This window comes from Emys orbicularis, chromosome 4, assembly GCF_028017835.1.
Source record: "Emys orbicularis isolate rEmyOrb1 chromosome 4, rEmyOrb1.hap1, whole genome shotgun sequence".
In the NCBI taxonomy this organism is placed as follows: domain Eukaryota; kingdom Metazoa; phylum Chordata; order Testudines; family Emydidae; genus Emys; species Emys orbicularis.
The window spans coordinates 10,410,422-10,434,188 of record NC_088686.1 but is presented as its reverse complement, the minus strand read 5'-3'; the positions used below and the strand labels follow the sequence as shown (position 1 = coordinate 10,434,188).

At 48.9% G+C, this 23,767-nt stretch overlaps 1 protein-coding gene across 2 annotated transcripts in view; it reads right to left on the bottom strand.

Moving 5' to 3' along the window:
- Positions 1-23,767, bottom strand: part of SAMD4A (sterile alpha motif domain containing 4A) — a 201,896-nt gene that overhangs the window by 25,523 nt on the left and 152,606 nt on the right. Inside the window, exons 3-6 of one of the 2 annotated variants that reach the window (XM_065403693.1) lie at positions 21,539-21,802; positions 10,846-10,955; positions 8,741-8,827; positions 4,601-4,895 (exon numbers count right to left, since the gene is read on the bottom strand). In XM_065403693.1, coding sequence (XP_065259765.1) covers positions 4,601-4,895; positions 8,741-8,827; positions 10,846-10,955; positions 21,539-21,802 — 756 coding nt within the window. The remainder of the gene's footprint in view (positions 1-4,600; positions 4,896-8,740; positions 8,828-10,845; positions 10,956-21,538; positions 21,803-23,767) is intronic. The other variant, XM_065403694.1, reaches the window with a different exon arrangement.

The window sequence follows — 23,767 nt, the reverse complement described above, 5'->3', positions numbered from 1 at the left end:
TCTTATCCTATTCTCACACGTGAAAGACACTGTCACACAAAGTGTGTGGTGTTAAAATCTATTGCTTCCAGGGTCAAATTCTGGTCTCACTGAAGTCAATGGCAAAATTCCCACTGATTTGACTGACAGCAAGATTTTGAAATAATGCCACAAAAGTGTGTGCAAATTAACTACAGAATAAGATGGTGTCTGCATTGGGGGAATTTACCAAAACACTCCCACTCATTCTAACCCTGGCTCAACTGAACTGGTGTTAAAGTCCGTAGGAGCTGCAGAATTCTACAGCCAGAACTGCCATATTAGTTAAACCTGCTGGAAAGCAAGCATAATTAAAACAACTGGTCACAGGAGCCTTCTCTACATTATGGCTTCCATCAATTTTAACCCTCATGGTGACCACTAAATTTCCCCAGTTTTCAGAGAAGGCCTCCTAACAATGCCATTTCCCCAACTTCTACTGATAATTCTCCATACCACTCAACTTCATGCATTATGGAGGCGCTGGTCATGGCACCAGAGTTAGCAGTGAGGTCTGATATGGGCTTAAAATGGGGCACAAAGAACCATTTTTCTCAAAGTAAGTGGCCAATCAGTGTGAAATTACACACAGGGCTCAATTTTCTGCCCTTTGAAGATTCTACGTAATTTGTATTTTATTTCTATTCATACATTTTAAACAGAAAGTGCTGGAAATGGACCGGGGCTGACATTTCTCCATGGAAGTCTGACCCCCTTTTTTTTTTTTGGATAGACTACTCCCCGTCCCCCCTGTTACCCAACTACTCCATTCTCCACCCAGCAAGCTGCTACACAGAACAGTCGCACTCAGTGTTGGGAGTGGGCAGTCTGAATTACCGAAGAGCGGTGAAGCTCTGAGTAAGTTAGGCAGGTCCTCCCAAATGAGTGTGAAGAGAACCTTTCTAACACGCCATCACGTGCTCTGTATACACCACTTTTATTACAGAAAAGCTATTTTAGGAACGATTTAGAGATGTTTGCATGGTTCAAAAATGAGGCTGAATGGACTCCCCCATCCCTCGTAGATATTCTTTTAAATCATTCCTCAGTTCTAGAAACTAGTTTTGTTTTGTACTGACCATAGCAGGACAAATTCTCTCCTGGTATAAATGGGCAAAATGCTATTGAAGTCAGTGAAGCCATTTACACCAGCAACAAAGGATTTTGCCCAGTATAATTGTTCCTTCTGTATTTCAAAGTGCAGTGACAGTGGTGGGGCAGTGTAGTGAGTCGGTGTGGTTCACCGCCGCCCTGGAGGGGGAGGAGCCCATCCGGAGGCTGGAGTGGGCGGAGCTAGGGAGATCTGAGCCCGCCCCTCAGGGAGTCAGGCGGCGACCCGGAAGTACAAAGGCTCGCTCTCAGAACTCAGTCAGGCCCCAGCTGCCGGAGAGACCAGACGTCTCCAGCCTAGCTCGGGGCTGGGAAACCTCCGCGGCCCAGGGCGGCCGCCAGGAGCCACCAGGCCTGCCCTGCGCCCGCTACCCCGAGGAGCCGCCGCCGGGCCTGCCCTGCGCCCGCTATCCGGAGGAGCCGCCGCCGGGCCTGCCCTGCGCCCGCTATCCGGAGGAGCCGCCGCCGGGCCTGCCCTGCGCCCGCTATCCGGAGGAGCCGCCGCCGGGCCTGCCCTGCGCCCGCTATCCGGAGGAGCCGCCGCCGGGCCTGCCCTGCGCCCGCTATCCGGAGGAGCCGCCGCCGGGCCTGCCCTGCGCCCGCTATCCGGAGGAGCCGCCGCCGAGCCTGCCCTGCGCCCGCTATCCGGAGGAGCCGCCGCCGAGCCTGCCCTGCGCCCGCTATCCGGAGGAGCCGCCGCCGGGCCTGCCCTGCGCCCGCTATCCGGAGGAGCCGCCGCCGGGCCTGCCCTGCGCCCGCTATCCGGAGGAGCCGCCGCCGGGCCTGCCCTGCGCCCGCTATCCGGAGGAGCCGCCGCCGGGCCTGCCCTGCGCCCGCTATCCGGAGGAGCCGCCGCCGAGCCTGCCCTGCGCCCGCTATCCGGAGGAGCCGCCGCCGAGCCTGCCCTGCGCCCGCTATCCGGAGGAGCCGCCGCCGAGCCTGCCCTGCGCCCGCTATCCGGAGGAGCCGCCGCCGGGCCTGCCCTGCGCCCGCTATCCGGAGGAGCCGCCGCCGAGCCTGCCCTGCGCCCGCTATCCGGAGGAGCCGCCGCCGAGCCTGCCCTGCGCCCGCTATCCGGAGGAGCCGCCGCCGAGCCTGCCCTGCGCCCGCTATCCGGAGGAGCCGCCGCCGAGCCTGCCCTGCGCCCGCTATCCGGAGGAGGAGCCGCCGGGCCTGCCCTGCGCCCGCTATCCGGAGGAGCCGCCGCCGGGCCTGCCCTGCGCCCGCTATCCGGAGGAGCCGCCGCCGAGCCTGCCCTGCGCCCGCTATCCGGAGGAGCCGCCGCCGAGCCTGCCCTGCGCCCGCTATCCGGAGGAGCCGCCAGACTTGCCGAACGATCCCTGGCCTGACGAACCCATGGTCCAGGATCTCCCCGAGGCCGACACCAGCCCCCAGGTAGGCCCAGAGGGGGAGTAGCCCGGGGGCAGCCGACCCCAGTCTGGCTGCAGCACTGCCAGAGCCTATGTCAGTGTGTTGCGGCCAGGATCCCCACTGACAGCAGCGGGCCTTCTGCTGCTGCTAGGGCCCCGCGCTGGGACGCAGTGGAGTGGGAGGGCCTGCGTCCCCCCTGCCACCCAACCCGTGGGTGGCCGTCTCCCCCCTCCCAGGCCTTTTGAGGCTTAGGCCTACTATTGTTGCTCAGCCCTGACTGAGGGCCTGAGCTCCTGACTCAGCGTTTGTTGCCCCGCCCTGACCCAGGGCCTGGGCTTAAATACTTGTACTACTGGTGCTCAACCCTGACTGAGGGTCTGAGCTCCTGATTCAGCGTTTGTTCCCCCGTCCTGACCTAGGGCCTGGGCTAAATACTCCTGCTTGCTGCTCAGCCCTGACTGAGGGCCTGAGCCCTGACATTGCATTGGTGCCCGCCCTGAGCCAGGGTCGGGCTTACTGTGTCTTCCAGGACCGCAAGGGCTGCCGAGGGAGACCCTGCAGCCGGACGAAGTACCCAAGCACCAGTGGGTAGTGAGCCGGTGTGGCTCCCCACCGCCTGGAGAGGGTCGAGCCCCGGCAAACTCTTGTACAGGCTGGGACCCACAGAGGCCAGGGGGCAGGGACAGGGAGAGACCATGGGTAGCACTACTACAGGAGCTCAGACTGCTTGGGCAATCTGCTTTAAGGCCCCAGTTCAGCAAAGCACTTAAGCATGTACAGTCAGGGCCCAAGACACCAAGGAAAGTGTTTTAAAAAACCCAACCCTCCCACAACTTTCACATTAAACAAATGCGAGTCCCAGGCGCTCTCTCTCTCTATCCGTGTCACATGATCACAGAGCTAAAGGAAGCAACTGCTCTGTACGTGCACTCCCTCGTACTGCAAGTCGGGGCTATAAAAAACTCCACAGGCGTACATGGACCGGTGAGCAGCAGGGGACAAGGGCTGTCAATGAAAGCAAGCAGCCAGACCGAAGGTAACCCCGGAGCAGCCACTCAATTCTAGGATCGTGCACCAAAGAGGAAGATCCTTCCACGGGCTTTAAAAAATAATGGTGCACAAACACTAAAGGCTCATTCTGATTCAAACTTCCAACATACCTATTTGTATAGGGCTCAGCTGTACCTGCTCGGGCCGGCCTAGCTATGTCTGCACTGCACACTAAGCCTGGGTCTGTGGGATCCATGCTTGTGGACTCAGGGGTTCCAAGCTCATGCTTGAACATCCACACTGTCCTGTAAACCAAGATTTACACTTGCTGGACCTGGTCTCGGAGCCGTGCTAACACGTCCATACTGCACCATTCTGACTCATGTCTGCAGCTTGACCTGCATCCACATTGCAAAATGACAGGGCTTGGCCCTGAGTTGCAGTGGGACTTGGACTCTGACCCACCCCCCTCACAGGGTCCTGAGGGCTTGCTGACCTGAGTCAGACTGATCTGTGTGGACAGAAAGGGGGCTTGTTCTTGGGCTCAAACCGGAGTCAGAGCCCAGGTTTAGTGTGCAGTGTAGATGTACCCCCTAGCGTTGGAGGTGGTGCAGTAGGCTCAGGAGGCTTTGTGACTCAGACAGGCATAATGCCTTCTGGAGCTCCTCAGCACACAGGAGAAGGAAGGACCCCCCTGTACAATGGGGGACAGTGAGCTCAGCCTGTTCTCAGTTCTACTGGCTGGGGAGGAGAGTAAAGGCTACGTCCCCATCTCCTCCTGACCTCCCCTTTTTGCCAGCGCTAGAACACGCGTGAATGATGGCAGCATGGTACAACGGGACTCCGGAGAGCCGGGTGCAGTCCTGTCTCTGCTGTGTCCCCTTGCGTACATCATTTCACCTCTGTCCATCTTCCCTAATGAGACTGCATGCCCTTTGGGGCAGGGACTGTCTCTTACCCACACTTAGCACCTAGCACCATGGGGCCCTGAGAGTATTATGATGAGCGGGACAGGAGGAGGGTGGATGGGGACCAGAGCTGCTATGAAATAAACGCTCTTCTTAACCATTTACTCCTAACCGAAGGAATAAGGACAATGGGAGCGGCTGACCTTTCCCCATGACTCTTGTGAACTGCCCAGGGAGATCCCCTTCGGGCAAAGGTGCCCCTCCAGACTCGCCCTCGCAGCCAGGCAAGTGGTGCTGCTGTATGCACCCAGAGGCAGAGTCCTTGCAGTCGGAGCCTTGGCTGTCCGAGCCGATCAGAGAAGGCAGGTGGTGGGAATCCAGGTCCCGGCTCTGGTCGTCTGTATTTGAGTTCTGGGAGCAGTAGGCTTTGATCGGGGTGAGGATCATTTGGTGTAGCTCCTGCAGTGGGATGCGCAGGTTGCCACCTTCCAGGATGTCCTGCAGATTCCAGACAACAAAAAAGATTAGCAGCTGGTATGTCTTCAATCTCAATATGCCGCTAGCTGCCTTGAGCTCAGCCATGCCGCTTCAGCTCAGCTGGAACACTAGAACATTGCTTCCAGAAAAACAACCTCCACAGAAGCCTCTTCTAGTGTTCCTACTCCAGGACTTACTTGTACTGTGTGCTCCATGTTCAGTAAGTTGGTCCGTTTAATTAACTGAGGCTTTCACAGAACCGTTTTAACAGAAACAGGTAAGAACTAGAACTTCAAGTCTGAAGCCACCTGCAACCCTCCTGCCCCATTTTCAGGTGTGCGCGTTCAGATTTGAACTCCTGAATCTGAACCCACTCCATGAATCAGGTGGGATCCAAAACCGGTGTGAGTCTGGCGTCCAGGTCCAGTGCAGATGCCGCCCAATATCTGGTGAGATTCCCACCCTTCAAGAAAGCAGAGACCTTGCAATTTCCACAGGAATCACATGAGAACAGCACACGAGATTTCAGCGCTGTCTACCCTGCACAACATTCAGTCTCTAACCTATCCCTATCCTGGCTCTGGCTCTCAGTACTGCCTTCTTGGCCCATGTCTGGCCCATCTATCCAGCCACATACCTAAAGCCCTTCTCCAGGCTCTTATCAACTTGTGTCTCAAATGCTGCAACACGCTTCTTCCTGGACTTGACAAATGCAATCTTGCCCTGCTCATCGCCACTCAAAATGCTGCTAAGATCATTTTCCCACCCAGTTGCTTTGACCATGTCACCCCTCCACTGGCTCCGCCTTCTCTATCATATCAAACATAAACGACTTGTCCTCACTTGCAAGGCCACGCACGAGCTAACCCCAGCTGATCGCTTGTCTCTCATTCACTGTTGAAAGGCTGGTTCCTGCCTCCCATGATGCCAACCTCCATCACCCACTTGTTAGATTTTCAAGCAAGCGCCTTCCTGTTTTCTCCCATGCTGCCCCTCCCCCTGGCAGGAGCTCCCTATAAACATCCACAAAGTCACTTCTTCATTCTCCTTCAAACCCCGGCTTGCTTCACAGTGGTTAGGCTGCTGGTGCCCTGCGACCACTGCCTGTCATGCTGACCCATACTGTCTCCTTGTCCTCCCCATCTGTTTCTATCACTAGGTGTCTCTCATCTTACACTTAGACTGTAAGCTCCTTGGGGCAGGGACTGCCTTTTTGTTCTGTGTTTGTACAGCACCTAGCACAACGGGGTCCTGGTCCATGACTAGGGCTCCTGGGAGTTATGGTAATAATAGTACCACCACCAGATACGGTTTCTCAGCTTTGAAGTGGCTGGGGCAGTATTACTGTAGCCTGGAACCTGCCTACAGAATCACAGTAGTGTGAAGGCACAGCTGGTCTTTGGGTCATTTCTGGTGATGTAGGAGTGATTGGAGAGGGAGATATTTCACTGGAATACTCCATGGGTGAAATCTGGGCCCCACTAAAGTCAATGGGAATTTTGCCAGTGGAGCCAGAATTTCACCCCATATTTCAAACGCGATCTTAACCCCCCCCAAACATTTATATTCCTTCCAGTGGTTCAGAATGAAAAATGTTGGCTTCTTAATCCCGGCAGATTGCATATGTGTGTGCGTCACAGCTGTTCTCCTTCTGCCGTTTGGGTTCAATCCTCCCTCCCTCCCCTGGGGAAACGCCAGCGAGGAAGGCGGGAAGGACTGCATCTTGTTCTTAATATGGGCCAGACTCGTCTCCAGTTTCTCAGGCTACTGGGTCCCACTCAAACTGCTCTTGAGGCATCGCTTCCGACACAAAACCAGAGCAGACGAGCTCCTGGGGAAAGCGCTATGGATGCACATATGAAAGATACATTAAGAGAAAGCACATGTGGTGTCACAAGCCAGCCTGAGCTGCGGGGTGATTGTTTATTTTTCCCGTCACTCTTCACCATCTGCACTCCCGGCTCCACCGCTCTGAATTACATGGAGTCGGTGTGCAGCTAGTCGGGGACCCATTGTGTTATCCGGGTGCAGCTCCTTTTCGGGAAGAAGGAAACATACGCAGGAGACGCTTGCCCAGAAGACCAAGTCACACACATGCTCCTGGTTAGTTAAAATAAAGGAAGGAAAACTTGAAAACCAGAGACACATGCTCCTAAGTAATACAGCCCATGGCCAGCTTTTACTCATGGGCCCCACTCAAACCATCCTCAGAACCAGAACCACAGCTCCAGAGTCCAGGCAAATCCCACTATATCGCTAGCAGTCAACAGCAAACCCTACCATTTATCCCATCTTATTGGATAGCCTGTGTAGCTCATTGTGTCAGCCAAACTCGGGTTACATTCCTGTAGTAATGACAGTCAATCAATACCATATTTCAAACTTCATGAAGAGGAGGGGGAAGAAAGGTTGTGAAATTGCCTAGAAAACACATCTACAAAGCAAACTCAATCCCATCGCCTGTCTCTTGGATGTAATGATTGTTATTAATGTACAGAGGGAAATACGGCTTTACTAACTCCTACAGTTCCATAAATAAAATCCCGTAGTTTAAACATGCAAAATAAAGTGGTGAGCTAACCAAAACACCAATAAATAGCAATGCGTAGCATAATTATTGAACAGCTCCTAGTCAGAGGCTGTGCATAGAATGCTTGATGCAATATAATATAACAGGGAAACAACAAACAGCGTGGTGTTGGACTGAGTTGATACTGGCGGGTATGCTATGCTGGTGCTTTTCTGATGGCTCCAGCGGCTTCGGCAGAATTTAAATTTTCATTACAAAGAACAAAAAAAAGTTTGACCTCTTCTGGCTGCCAAGAGAACCTGCTGAATGTGAACGGATGCAGTGCTGCTCTCCTGAGTCTTCAGCCAGCCAGCCTAGAAAACTCACTGCGATAGGCAAGTCGTGCTCCTCCTCTGCAGTGGGGGCCTGCAGACATCACGGAACCACACCAGTTCTGCTGAGAAAGAGGGGGAGGGCAGGGCTGTGGGATCCCACCCAGGGGTCTTGTATCCCATGCATGCCGAAGCTCTGCTCACAGTGGCTCTCTCCTCTGCAGTGTATACGAGGGAACAGAGCAGCAGAGGGACCTGCAGGTGATCATGTGGCTTCATCTCCCATGTGTCACACGTGAGGGGTGCAAGTACCAGTGACACTAGTGACGTGGAGTGGCACTCCCTGGCTCGCACAAGGTACATCTACACAGCTGGAAGGGTGAGTCCCAGCTCGGGTAGACATACACGTGCGAGCTCTGCTCGAGGCAGTACACTAAAAATAACAGTGTGGCTGTGGCGGGACGGGCGGTGGCTCAGGCTAGCTGCCCCAGTGTATAACTAGGGGGTTGGGCACTACGGTACTTGGGTCGCTTGCCTGCGCCACCGCCTTGGTTGCCGTGGCCACACTAGTATTTTTAGAGTGCGAGCTCAAGCAGCGCTAGCACGTGTACGTCCACCCAAGTTAGGAGTCATCTCCCCCGCTGTTGTGTAGACGTGCCCACCGAGAGTGGGCAGGCAGGGTCCAGGAAAGGGCGGAGCAGTGGCTTCAACTCCAATTGGCCAGGCAGTGCCAGGGCATGTACGCTGTGCTGCAGGTTACAACCTCCCGGAGCTGGGGGGGAGAACCAGGAGGCAGCTTACGCCGCTGTACCAAAACCAGTGGGCAGCCTGCTGATAAAATGCAGTGGTTGGTACAGCGTTGGGTTTGTGATACAATTAACCAGACGTGGCCAAACCAACAAAGAAAATGCTCAATGAAAAAGATGCACTATATGGGAAATACCCAGCAATAACCAAAAAGGACTTAATCTGAGAATTAATTCCTGGCTATTATTTTAATTGAAAAAGAAGCAGAAATAACTTACCCTTTCTAAAGACTTGAGAAGATTCTGCCTCTCTTTCAGCTTTTGGATACTGATGACTATTTTGTGCCTTGCACCTTTGGTAACATTCTGCGAAGATACAGTACAATGTGACATTAACATCTCCACCAGCCAGCAGGATGCACAAAAATCCTCTCTTTCGTAAGTGAAAAGGGCTGCTGTTAATTCAAGAAACCTCTGAATTCAGGGATTATCAGAGAGGCACAGGGTCTATGGCAACAGCTTAGAAACCCATTGAAGCTATTGATTTCTCACTAGCTTGTGCACCCTCCTTTGGAGTGGCAATATTTATAAGTGCTCACAAGGGACGAAAGGTCTTCTCAGCGACTTAAGAAAAATGTTTTTAAATCCAGTGTCAGGTCTGGGAGCAGAACTGCAGCGCTCGGTGACAGCACAGTTTTCTGTGATTCGAATCAAACAAACACTTGGCCGAAAGTGAAAAAATTGCCCTCTGCCACCTGCTGCCTTTGTTCACAGTTTGTTTGCAGTTGTTCACAGTTCTCTAGGGAGCTGACTCGGCAAGCCTTACTCTGGCTGAGTAGAATGTACTGTACACTGGCACTAAGAGAAGGCCCACTGACTCCAATGGGACCACTTGTGTCATTAAATGTACAAATCTCACTGCAGTTTTAAACTATTTTGCACAAGGTGTGGCAATGCTGAGAAAAGCAATCCTCAAAAAAAACCCTCTCAGAGTTAGGAACCAAAATAGCGGCACCCAGCCTGATTCACTATCGTGGTACTCCAGTTTTATGATGGGGTAACTCAACAGTGTTATCCCAGCTCCACATTGGTGTATCTTCACTCGTACCCTGACATAAAACTGGAGTAAGGGTGCGGTGAATTAGGCCCACTGGCTCTAAGAGAGGTGTGAGAAGCTTAGGCCTGGTCTACACTTAAAAATGAGTCTACACTTTAAAAATGTCATGCCCCAAGCACTATAGTTAGGCAGCCCTAAGACCAGTGTAGACACAGCTAGTTCAGTGGAAGAATTCCTCCATTGACCTAGTTACCGCCTCTCGGAGGGGTGGATTAACTCCATCGACATGCCCTTAGAAAGCTGCCCGGCCCCTTTCATTTTAAGGAACGCTTGGCTCGGACATTGCTGGCTTCCTTCCTCCAGTGGAAGTCAGTGTTTAGGACACGTCTACACTAGCACTTATGTCGGCAAAACTTTTTTCACTCAGGGGAGTGAAAAAACCCACAAGCCCCTGAGCAACATAAGTTTTGCCAGCATAAGCGCTCGTGTGCACAGCGCTGTGTTGGCGGGAGACGCTCTCCCACCGACATAGCTACTGCTACTCATTGAGCTGGTTTTATTCTGTCGATGGGAGAACTCTCTCCTGTCAGCATAACGCGGCGACACAAGCGCTCTTACAGCGGCACAGCTTGTAAGTGTAGACATGGCCTTAGTGAAGGCTCTAGAAAGTTTAGAAGGGGCTGAAGAAATTGGAAGTTAAAAAAAAGACCCTGTCAAAAATCAGCTGAGCAGCTGTATAGGCCTTGAACTCCAAAAGACCACGTGTTACCAGACCATTAATTCCATCAGACTTTTGGAATCATAGCTCAGAGGAAAACAGAATCCATTTGCAACATGGGAGCAGCATTTTATATCTAAAGATGCTAATCAGATCTATTTATCCCAGGGATAGCATGGAAAGCAATCGATTAAGGAGATTTTTAAAGGAACAAATAAGTCAGTCACCAATAAGTCAGTCACCACATTCCTGTTGATTTTCAATGGGTGTTGGATGTCTGAATGCCATTTGTGCCTCTGAAAGTGTCCTCCTTAAAGCTGAGTGGTGAAAGCCAGTGCATATCTCCCATTGACTTTGATGGGACTACGATTTCAGTCTCTGACTCCACTGAGAAGCTATTGGCCAGGTCATTTTAGGGTACAATGTGTCATTTGCCCCTCACCCCTCTCCCCCAGCGTGTTTTTGGCGTTTTTTTTGCCATGTTAACAAATGATGCAAGGTTTTCAGGGAAACCTATCAACAAACTGAACAAACAGAGCGTTTTTAATCGTGACAACACTAGAAAAAATGCAACGTGACTAACTGTTTTATAGCAAATTTGAGACATACTTGTGCCTCGAGCTGGCATTCGGTCAGTGCCATCATTTCTTCGTATGTCATCTGGGAGAAAAGAGCTGCATACTTGTGCAGGCGGAGACTCTTCAGCCAGGCAGGAACATCTGCAGCACAAAGGCAAGTCGACAAAATGCCCTGTTATTTGATGACACTATTTAACGACGTCACATAAAATCCACAACAACATGAGGAGTTTATTAGGCAATGGATTCCTTGTGTTTTCCACAGTACTGATAGCTCCAAAAGTTTTATTGCACTTTGATGTTAGCAACGAAGGCTGGAACGTGCCTAAGGATATACGTCCCAAGTTCCCACTGATTTCAATGGGGTTGCAGATGTATATTCATTGGCAGGATCAGTCCCTTGATGTGGGGCATTTCCTATTAGATTTGATTGCCGTTTATGAGCCACAATGAAGTCGTTTACTGTCTTTTGAAGATTCTTCTTAATTCCCTGTTCACATGATTGTTTTTAGATACTAGTGTTACATCTTAGAAATATATTCACAGCACCGAGACAAGACAGAGGAGATGACGTGGCCCTTTGATCAAGAGTCAGGTCTTACAGGGTTGCAAATCTGGCAAATAAATAATTAGACTCAGGGCTGGCCTTAGGGAAAATGGCGCCCTGGACGAACTTGTATTTTGGCTCCTGCCCTTAATGCTTCCCTCAACGCCCCAGTGCCTGCCAGGCCTGGGCAGCCAGGTTAATCCCCTCCACACCCCCGTGACAGCTTGACCTTGGCTGAAGAGCTGAGTGGTGATGGAGAACACTGACAGCACCATGCCCCAACCCCATAATGGCCCCATAGACACACTGAATGGGGAAGGGGCTCCTGCAGTGCGGCACACCCCATTGCAGGCTTTATGGGCCCACTGGGGCACTGGGGGAGCCCAGATTCTGATGGTGCTGGCAGGAGCAGAGAGGCAGCCCCGCGGGAAAGCAAAGGGCATACCCGGGGGGAACTGAGCTCCATGACCGCATGTGCCCATCCGCTGGGTGCTGCTCTGCATTGCTGCTGCCCGCAACTCTCACGCCCCCTTTGTCTTGCTGCTGCTGCCTCGGGCCTCTTCTGGGCTCACTGTGTAAAGAGGCGGCGTGTCTTCTTGCTCCCCTTCTCTTCCTCATCCTCTGCGCCTTTCCTCGTTTGCATGGCACAGGGTGGCCCGTCTCCGCTCATCGCTCTTCTTCCTCACCCCCCAACCCCACTCTCTTTGCTTCTCTCTCCTGCTCGAGGAATCGCTAGCTCCTGAACAAAATCCTTTTCCTCAACGTGCCTGTCCAAAAGGTCTGTAGCCCAGGGTCCCATTGGGACCTCCTGCCCCCAGACTCTCCAGGCCCCAGCCCTGTCCCCCAGACTCACCAGTCCCCAGTCCTGCTTCGCCACAGCACCCCCTTGGGTGGTCACCCACCCCTCAGGCCGGCCCGTAGAGTCATGGGGTCGATTGGCGCTTGATCCAATACTCCCTGGAGTCAATGGAAAGGTTTCCATTAACTTCAGAGGGCTTAGGACCAGACCCCTTTGGTCACTGGGGATGGGCATTATCTACATATTGAAATAGCTGACCAAGCCCTAAATGAGGGCTAAGAACTCATAAAACTCCACTGTTGCACAATGAGAGATCAATGCCCGGCTGGAACCCCTATTTTACGTGAGCGCAGGGTGCATCTACACGGGGCTTGTGTTGGTGTAGTTACATCAGAGTAGCTGCAATGCTGTAAATACCCCCAGGAAAGGGAGGCTCTTCATTCCCATATTTTCTGGACTCTGAGAAATTAGTAAGTGGGTTTTAATGAAAATGAGCAAAACTATTTCCACCACCACTTATGCTCACACACACACTGCTTGATGAACAGGGGAAAAACATTTGAAATAACCATTTAAAATGGTATAAGGAAATCTTAATTTTTTTTCTACGTGGAAGAACCACACGCTGTCACAGCTGGGTGTGTAACAAAATTCAGAAGTGTAGCTTAGTATAAAATCCAAACTCCATCGTATTACCTGAAACATGCTTTCTTCCCAGTTCTAGTCTGCTGCACAACATCCTACCGCCCTGGCTCAGCAAAGCACTTAAGCACGTGCTTAAGTTCCACTGTTGTCAGGTATAAACCTAAGTACTTTGCTAAGCAGGGATGAATTTAAGCATGTGCTTCTGGCTACGCATACGCTTAAATGCGTTGCTGAATTGGGGCCTAATATCAGAGCCTGAATCTATCTATTGTTGTTTTAGCATCACGTGTCCTTTTAGACTATTCACATATCCAACAAACACCCTCTTTGCAGAGTTTTTGACAAAATAAAAGGTTGTGGTGATTTCTTATTTTACTGTATTTTTTTTTCAAGTCACTTAGAAATGCTATGGTTATAACTCCCAGATCAAGCAATAAATGCATAGAGAAATGGTAGGTAAAAAGCCACTGTGAGAGGAGGATACATAGATCTTTGGGGATTGTTTGCAGTCTATTCCTGTCAAGGGTCAGGGTGAGCTCATCTTCCAAGATTCCCCACCCCCGACACAGATCCAAATGGCTCCATGTCACTATGACCTTCCTTTCGGAAAGGAGGGCTGGACAAATCTCCCTCTGCAGAGGTGTTCGGTATATTCCTGGATTGAGACACTAAGTGCTCCCCCTACAAAGAACCCGGCACACGCTCAGCTCACAGCAGCCTGGAAGCTGGACAGACTTTTGCTTTGATCCTTTGCTTACTGAAATCAATGGCAAAACTCCCACTGGTCTGAATTGGAGCCGAGTGGGCATTCGGATTGCTGCAGTGTTACTAGACCGTCAAGTCTTGTATGCTGGTAGGGTCAAGCCCTCTCCTTGCTGGAACTGCTCGGGACGGGTTCTGCTGCTGGGACAGGATGGTGGTAGCCTGCTCTGGATGGGAGAACACTCCGTAGTGCAGACACCCATTCTGTAGGCACGCCTTCTGTGCTGCCACATAGGGAGAGTTTGGTGATGGGCTGGGAGAAGATTAGGGTTAGGAGTGGGGGGGGTCTGCAACTGAGTGGGGACATCAGCCTATTTCCCCCTTGGCAAAGGGGCGAGACTCCCACAGCCCTGATGCTGCAGTAAATATTTTTAAGTATATGGAGATATACCTATCTCATAGAACTGGAAGGGACCCTGAAAGGTCATTGAGTCCAGCCCCCTGCCTTCACTAGCAGGACCAAGTACTGATTTTGCCCCAGATCCCTAAGTGGCCCCCTCAAGGATTGAACTCACAACCCAGAGCAATGCTCAAACCACTGAGCTATCCCTCCCCCCAGTAACAGCTGTGCAGTGGCTTTGCAGCATGTTAGGAAGGACTCCTCCTTACCCTGGTTGCTTGGGCTATTCGCTAGAGTGCGCTAGGCCCTTCATGAAATATTTCTCAGGAGGTTGTAAATTACAAAGGCATGTTACAGCTGCAGACAGTTCAACTTTAACCAGTTCCAGCCGCGTCAGAAGGGCATGTTCCCACAATCTCAGACTCTGAGTCGTGATTCCCTGGGCTGAAAGTTATCTAGTGCCGGCTGTCACTGGGTTGGAAAGCCTTGAAGTATGTTTCTTACAAAAATGGTTATGAGACGCTCAGTTAACCTAACATTGCAGAAAGGTTCAGTGGGGTGAACCTTCAAATGCAGCCACCTAATTAGGCCCACACCCTGGGTAACTTTGTGCACAAACACATGATGAGGCACATACAAATACGGCGTTTAGGTGCACAATGGACAGAAGAGCAACCTAAGCTCCTTCACGTGACAATTTAGCCCGATATGTCTAACCCGCCCCCTGCCTCCATTGGAACAACCATCTCACAGCACCTTCCTCAGCATGTCATACCAGTGGAGCGATTTCTCCAGGTTTGGGTACATGGAGAAGTTTACCATGTGTTCTGCGCGTTAGCCCCTTTTGAATGTCTTCGTGAGAGTGTCCCAACATCTTCCTGCTTGACCTTGGCTCTTGCACATAGAGGAGCTGTTTGCTGAAGGTCTCACCCCAAACTCAATTCGAAAGTAAACAGAGGAAATGCCAAGTAGCCCAGTCAGCAGTATTTAGCTCAAGTTCCTTGGCCTCAGTCACCATCCCAGGTCATTTCAATTAAATGACTTAAATGCTAGATTTTGAGAGGTAAGGAAGAAAATGATAATTGCAAAGCAAACATGGGAGCCAGGTACACACCAATCCTGGAAGGTCTAAAGTAAGCACTATTCCAAAAGCCCTGACATGCAACCGTTTTACAAACAGTCCTGTTAGGCCCCTTACCCCAACTGCAAGCTGAAGAGTACAGCAACAGAAAGCCTCTGGTTTCTAGTGTAAATGGATGTAACCCAACCCAGCATAAGCACCTGTTTTAGATCGTGGAGCCACATCTGTCCCCATGTCCCCAGTGGGCATCTGTCCTCAGCAGACGCTGCCAGTAAAGCATGTTGGGACGAGTCAGGACGAAGGTTCCAGCTTGATGCACACGATTATTCTCCATGAAAGATGGCACTGAACCTCAGGTCCGAACCACCCTCACGCTCTGCAGAACTTCAGCCCACAGCTGGGGCCCATCTCTGCCTGTGATGGGGCCCTTCTCACTGGTGATGCTTCCACAGGAAGTCCGACATGTAGCCTTGAGGAAAATGGAGTGGGAAGGGCCAGACGGTGCTCACAGCATTGAGCCCATCATAAGGGGCTGCAGTGCAGAGCCACACGACCCCAAGGGGAGCACCAGAGCTCTTCAGCTCCCCTGTGCGCATAGAGTGTGTGCAAACCGCTACATCCCTGTCACAGGCTAGCAGCCTCCCCCCACCCCGCACCTGGCCAGCCAGCTCCAATGGGGGGCACATAGTGGTGGTGTTATAATTATACCTTAGGGCATCATCCTGCTTTCTTGAACTAGGCAGGAGGAATCCTTGAGCTCCCCTCTGTGCAGAGTCTGCAATTCTATGAGCTGGGGGAGGGGGAGAGGAAAGCTCCTTACTCCCCTTCCCCACTGTGCACCGGCAAAAGGGCCAGATAGACTCTAGCCCCATGAAAGGAAAATAGGATGCAAAGGGCAGAAATTACAAGGTGCTGAGCTCTTTAAGACAATGTAATGGCAGTACCTGGAAAGTCACCATACAGTTCTTACTCCCTAATGACCTGCAGCGCTAGGGAGTGCCGAGCTATTCTGCACACCCGCGGGGTTACACTTGACTCACCAGTTACTAATAGTTCATTACTCAGTCACCGGGTGATAGTTCTGAAACACTGTACCCAGCGTTAACAGAGGGGGTTTTTCATGCCAGGGGTTTCTAATCAGTTATTCAGAAAACTCGTCATCTACATTTCAAACAGAAGTCTGGCGCTAACGGGCCAAATTCTGCTCGCGGGCCTTGTCTACACTCCGTGGGTGTGCTGGTATAGCTATACCGGGATAATCGTACCAGAAAACCCTTCCAATGTAGGTGCACTTATACTGGCAACAAAGTGCTTCTGACAGCACAGTTTATTCTGGCTTGGTGAGCAAAACCAGCTCTAGTCATAAGTTCTCTTATGCCAGTAGAACTGCATCTACACTAGGAGTTTGGCCATCATAGTTATGCCACCAAAATAATCACACCCTAGCAGACCTAGCTAACCACACTATGAACACTCATGGCTATTCTCAAACCCTTACCAACCTCTCCCCTCAACTCCCCCCCCCATCCAACCCCAAGCAGAATTTAGAGCCTGTAAAGGGAGAGGTGCTAGAGTCTCCATAAAATCCACTAGAGACTTCACTTTTGCTATTGATTTTATATAGAAGGTACTCAAATGGGCATCAGTATAAAACCCTAAGATAGACAGATAGGGTATGTCTACATTGCCATTAAACACCCATGGACGTGAATCACGGGCTATGAGGCTGTTTAATTGTAGTGTAGATGCTCAGGGGGTCCCAGAGCCTGGGCTCCAGCCTGAGCCCAAATGTCTACACCACTATTGATCAGCGCCGCAGCCTGAGCCCCGTGAGCCCAAGTCAGCCACGAGTGTTTAATTGCAGTGTAGACAAACTCATAGATATGCTGGCAGAGATTTGAAGTGTAGACCTACCCTCAGATACATCAGTATAAATCCAGAGTAACTCCGCTGACTGCTACAGCAAAGGTAAGATAATGCTATGGTATAAACTAAAGTAATTCAGGAGAGACCCTGGATTTGCACCAATATATATAAAAGCAAAGTTTGGCCCACAGCATGTAGTTTCAGAACCGGCCACACCTTCCTTTAGCTGGAAGACAATGTCTACTGCAAGGGAAGGGAACTGGGTGGAAGATATTACATTATGGGGCTAAATTAGTGACTCTCACCTGCACTTCTGCTGCAGCTGAATCAATTCATATATGGAGATATACACCTATCTCATAGAACTGGAAGGGACCTTGAAAGGTCATTGAGTTGAGTCCAGTCCCCTCCCTTCACAGCAGGACCAAGTACTGTCCCTGACAGATTTTGCTCCAGATCTCTAAATAGCCCCCTCAGGATTGAACTCACAACCCTGAGTTTAGCAGGCCAATGCTCAAACCACTGAGCTATCTCCGCCCCCAATTATTTGCAGCTGCATCTTAAAACTCTGTCTTTTCACAGTTTCAAAGCCACTCACAACACATCATTTTTATTATACTCGACTACGAAACGGACATCTCTTCAATGTGCTGGGATCCAGTCCTGAAACCCTGACACACACAAGCAACCCTTACTCACATGGACAGTTCCACCAACTTCACTGCTACTTATGTGAACAAAGCTCACTCATGTGAGTTTGGGTTGCAGGATTGGGCTGGTAATGGAACGCTAGACATAGAAAATTCACAAGTTGCATTTCTGAATGAATAATGCATCTCGTTGTATGTTGCTGATGCTAATCCACTTAATTTTTCTAATTCTTAGGGGGTAGACTTCATGCTGCCAGCCCAGTTACACATTGTAGCAGTCCATAATCTGATAGCTTAGATGATGATGGAGAACACTGGTTTGCATCAGCTGAGGATCCAGCCCAATATTTAGTTCCACCAAAAATATGATCAAAATGTTAGCATTGTAACTCAGAATCTTGACTTCGCTTTTTGATGTCCATTTCAGAACATGTCTAGAGTGCACAGGAGAACTGGCAATCATACCCTCCTGCACTGAGACTACCTGCACACAAAACTCAGAGACTACGGAACTTGGGAGATAATGCAAAATATCCAGTTCCTAGTGACAACCACTAGAGCCACTACCTGGCACTAACATGATGAAAGATGGAACCCCAACATCAGGATAGGTAGATCTGAAAGTGCAGAAAGTTACAAAACTTTTGAACAGCAGTTCTCAAACCACTACAGTATTTTTGGCAGCTCCCAATGTATGGTTGGTGAGATTCTGGATAAAATATCCATACACGGAGCTTCCTGTCCTGCTTGCCTGTCCTCCATATTATTCTTTTTATTGGTATATGTTTTGCTGCAGCCTGATGATGAGCTCTAGTGTCATATAACAGTTCAAGAGTATAGCAGAACCAGAAGCCTATGTTTAAAACACCATCTCCCTGCTGCTGTAGATGAGGAAGCTGGGAGGCAACAGGCTGAAGAAAGGAAAGAGTGAACGGGTACATTTACTCTGTTGAGCAATCACCATGAAACAAAGGAATCTGAACATCCTGGCTGAAAGCAAGAACAACTTTGTTCCTAGACCGTTCTAGGAGAGGACCTTGGAAGAACTAGGCAAGGAAGCAAGGAGTTGAAAGTGTACATATTTATTCTTGGTCAGTGCGGAATCCAGTGGCTGTACTTGCTGACAAACAGTCTCGTAAATAATGTTTGCTTTGAAAAAAGGAGAGGGGAAATGAGTTTCCTTTCCCTAAGCCTGCTTCTCTTTGGAGAAGGGAATTTCTTTATTTTTGTGCACCAGACAATGCTGGGCACGTTGTTGGTGCAAAACAACGATGAAGATGATGGGTGGAGAAAGATGAAGCAATTTCTGCCCCTTTGTCTTTATACTACATACATATATAAATAACTAAAATAGGGAAAGAACAAGTTAAGAATTATTTAGACAAGTTAGGTGTCTTCAAGTTGGAAGGGGCTAATGCAATACGTCCTAGAATACTTAAGGAACTGGCTGAAGAGATCTCTGAGCTATCAGTGATAAACTTTGAGAGGAGGATGGGAGAGATCCCTGAGGCCAAGAAAAGGGCAAATATAGTACCTATCTATAAAAGGGTGAAAAAGAACAACCCAGGGAATTGTAGACCAGTCAGCTTAACTTTGGTACCTGGAAAATAATGGAACAAATAATCAAACAATTGATTTGTAAGCACCTAGAATATAATAAGGTGAGAAGTAAAAGACAACATGGATTTGTCAAGAACAAATCATGTCAAACCAACTTAATATCCCTTTTTGACTGGGTAACAAGCCTTGTGGATAGGAGGGAAGCAGTAGATGTGAGATATCTCGACTTAAGTAAGGCTCTTGATACTGTCTCACATGACTTTCTCATAAACAAACCAGGGAAATATAGCCTACACGAACCTACTATAAGGTGGGTGCACAACTGGTTGGAAAACCATACTCAGAGAGTCGTTATCAATGGTTCACAGTCAAGTTGGAAGGGCATATCGAGTGGGGTCCCACCACTCTCTGTCATGGATCTGTTCTATTCAATATCTTCATACATTATTTGGATAATGGCATAGAGAGAATTATAAAATTTGCAAACAATACCAAGCTGGGAGGGGTTGCAAGCACTTTGGAGGACAGGTTTAGAAATGATCTCGACAAACTGAAGAAATGGTCTGAAATAAACAGGATGAAATTCAATACGGACAAATGAAAAGTACTACCCCACTGTATTTTCCTCAAGTGTCCTGGGCTTGGCTAATGGCAGCCCAGCTCCGAGAGGAATCAATAAAGGGACACTCCTCTGTTGATTCTGATTAGCTGCTCCGCTCTGATCTCTCTAGGCTCCTTAGTACATGCTGTATTTGATTATTACTTAGTGTTTATATTAGTTAGGACTTCCAGTTGTTCTTGTGAGATTAGCATCCCATTTTGCTGGGCACTGTGTGCATCGCACTGGGCTTGTCTACATGGGGAAATTTACTGACATAGCCATATGGGTAACGCTTATTCCAGAATAAGAATGTCCACATGGGGAGTTGCACTGGTGTAACTATCCCAGTAAATCTCCCTGTGCAAATAAGCCCTAACACACAGTCCCTGCCTCAAAACGCTTATAATGTAAATAGACAAGACAGATAAAGGGTGGAAGAGAAACAGAGGCAGGAAGTGACTTGCCCCAGTTCATACAGCAGGGAATAGAACTTGCTAATCCAAAGCAACACTAGTGTACGGAGGCCAGTGACCAAAAAAGGTGCATGTCAGAACTAATGTGAAACTGAAATGGGGCCAGTAGGCGATATCTTGGCTGAGTCCATGAGACATTTCCAAGCATTTGGTTTGCAGCATTCGGTCAAGCTCAGTCAAGTATTGCCATTCTCAAACACAGTATCATTTAAAAATACATTCTATATAATAAAAAAAACAAAACCTTACATTTGAGGCCCTGATCCTGCAGTCAGGCCCACCCTACAGATCTGATTGCCGGGTAGGGGCCTTACAGGGGTGGCTCTAGCTTTTTTGCTGTCCCAAGCACGGCAGGCAGGCTGCCTTCGGGAGGTCCCTGGTCCCGCGGAGTCGGCGTACCCGCCGCCGAATTGCCGCCGAATCCGCGGGACCAGCGGACCTCCCACAGGCATGCCTCCGAAGGCTGCCTGACTGCCGCCCTCACAGGGACCGGCAGGGCGCCCCCTGCGGCTTGCTGCCCCAGGCACGCGCTTGGAGCGCTGGTGCCTGGAGCCGCCGCTGGGGCCTTAATGGGTTACTTAGAATGCTGCATCCTTTCTCAAAGGATAATTATTTTTATTGCTAAAAAGCAGTTAAAAATGCAGGCGTAGTGGAAAATTCAACGAAACTGCACAGAAGAAATTCAATTCAAATAAATATCCTTTCTCAACTACAACTTCTCCAAATACCTGGTGGTATTCTTGTTCCATCAAACGCCACAATGGTAAATCACACATGGCATGCTAAGCTTATACTATGCTACTTTAGACAATAATAGAAAACAAAACAATACAACCCCCCACCCTGCCCAAGAGGATCAATTCTGAATTTAAGGCTGCACACTATAGAGATACAACCTAGCTTTTCAAATAGCTGATGGTGTGAAGTGAATTGCGGTAAGATGGCATATTGGCACATCAGAGCATCTTGTAATACACCATGAAGGCGGCACAGAGCGAAGAACACACCTTGTGTTGAGAAATGCCCACTTGCTACACTAACCCTATGGTATTGGGTGGCACTCATTTGCTTAGCTTGAAACTAATGCTAAAATGAAAATAATCTTTTGCAAGGCAGTGTTTATTTCTCCACTCAAATTAAGCTTTGTGCAAAGATACTGGTATTAAAACATTAATAGCACTAGTACAAAGAGCACATAAATGTATCTTAAGTATACACTGGCTGGATACTCAATGAACATGAAGAAAAGCTGTCATTTTACGGAAAGTTAGGGGAATATCTTTTCCTTCTATCTATCTCTGTCTTGCCATCTTTTCTTTTCAAACTGTGCAACCGTATATTACTGGAGCAGAGCCTGTTTCTGGGGGGCGGGGGCAGCAGGGTGTCTCATTTTCACTCACCTTTCATACCACTCCCTTCTTCCTGGAATGTGTTACGAGCAGAAGGCTGATCTTCTAAATGTTCACTCCCACCACTTCCCGAAGAGGCTACACTGCTCTGTGGAGACAGGGGGGCGTGATCGGAGGGGATGCACTGGGGTCCTCTAGCTCGTAAATCCTCATGAGACATCCATCCATGTCCTAGAGGCTGGTTTGGCACATTCATGGGTGGGGTAAGGGACACAGATCGTTTCAAAGGGCTGTGGTGTGTCTGGCCTGAGAGAACTGAAAAAAAATAAAATTAAACAGGTTATTCCCCCCCTCATGTTCTGGGATGCAGCAGAATCCCCAGTGAAGCTAATTAGTTAATCATGGTGTGTACTGCTTACTTCCAGAACTACAATTTCATGACTGGCTGCCAGTAACTGACTCATAGCCCGATCTTTCTTTTGCCTTCTCAGAAACAGAAAGATACAACACCTCAAGCAGGATGGGATCACACGATCCAGATCTAATCACTTAGGGAAAAATGTTGCATGGATTTGATTTCTAATTTTTAAAAAACTGGTAAGTTTTTCACTCTAAAATTATTTTTCCTGGGATCGAGGGCATAGTTACATGCAGGACAGAAAACACAGGTAGAATGAGGCTACATATATTCTGTTGCTACCATTTGTCTTCATTTCTGCACAGACTATTTTATCTGTCTTGCACAAAAGATGCAGTGGTGAAGTTTTAGATGGAGAAGGAATTTTCAGACAGCTACACGTAGGAGTACAGAACTTGCCACACTGGACCAGGCCTATCCTCCCCCTAGTTCTGCATCCTCTCTAGTGGCCTGCACCAGATGTTTCTGAAGAAGGTGAAATAAAATCCCCATAATGCAATTATGCAACAACTTGCCCATAGGGGAAGTTTCTTCTTACTTCCTTTAGGCAAGTGGTCAGCTTATGCCCCAAAGCATGACCATTTACATCCCTTATAGTTGTTATCCTATCTAATGTAATTGGATGGCTCATTATCCATATAAATGTCTATCCCTTTTTGAATCCTACTAATCTCTTGGACTCAAAGGGCATGACTACACTGCAAAGAATGGTACCGAGTCTTAGAGCCCAGGTCAATTCCCGTGGATTTGTGGGGTTTGGGCCGCAGGGCTAAAAACAGCAGTGTAGACGTTCCAACTTGGGTTGGAGCCCAGGCTGTGAGATCCTCCCCTCTGGCTGGGTTTCAGAGCCTGGGCTCCAGCCCGAGCCTGAATATCTACAAAGCTATTCTTAGCCTGTCAGCCCGAGACAAATAACCCAGGTTCTGACAGTCCGTGCTGTGGGTCTTTCTTTGCAGTGTAGTCATACCCAATCAATCTATGATTAATAATGAGAGCATCACAACAGAGAGGAGCCCAGCAGGTGGGCTATAAAGTCTTTCAACCTTCCAGAAAAAACAGACATCAAAAGTTATGCTACAAATATGCCTAGGTGACAAGCAGATTAATCAGATTCCCAAGAATCCTTTGAGGTTTTTCTCTCTGGTTATATATGTATTTACATTTTCCCTGACTGATATATTAACATGAACCAGTTCAATTTGTTTTTGGCAAATAACATTTACAATACTAGGGAAAAGAGGAACAATGCAAACTCCTGTGATTTGGGATTATTTCTTGGAGAGTTTTAGCAACATCTGAGAGATTTCAAAGCTGGGTGTGTATTCACCTGGCTTTGAGTTTAAATAGCAATGCAGATGCTCTTGCTTGGGAAGTTAATAAAAAAAGAAGTTTTAGGATTTCTGAGACTTTTCTGGAAGAGTGTTTAATTCTGAATTTAATTTAAATGCAATTATTTTTATTGCAGGATCTGAGTTTCAGGCTACTACTCATATACATTTCAACATTTTTTCAGCGCCCTTTCAAGGTACCATCTAATTAATTTTTAGGCACCTGTCAATGAGCCTCTCTCATCAGTTCATTTTGGTTGTAAATAGGGGCAATTTGAAGTGTGTAGGGGAGAGGAGAGAAACTAAGGACTTATCTCTGTTTTCTATGGATGAAATATATCTGAAAAGATTGCTCTGTTTGCTTCAGAAAATTCAAATTCAATTATTTGTATAGTCATTAATTTGACACAGACTGACTGAACTACAGATGCATTTAATGTATTTATTTTAATCTAGATAAGTAAGGTTTAAATGTCCATTTAAACATGTTTTATTATAGTGCATTGAATGGAATTGGCCAGTCTTTTTGGGGGT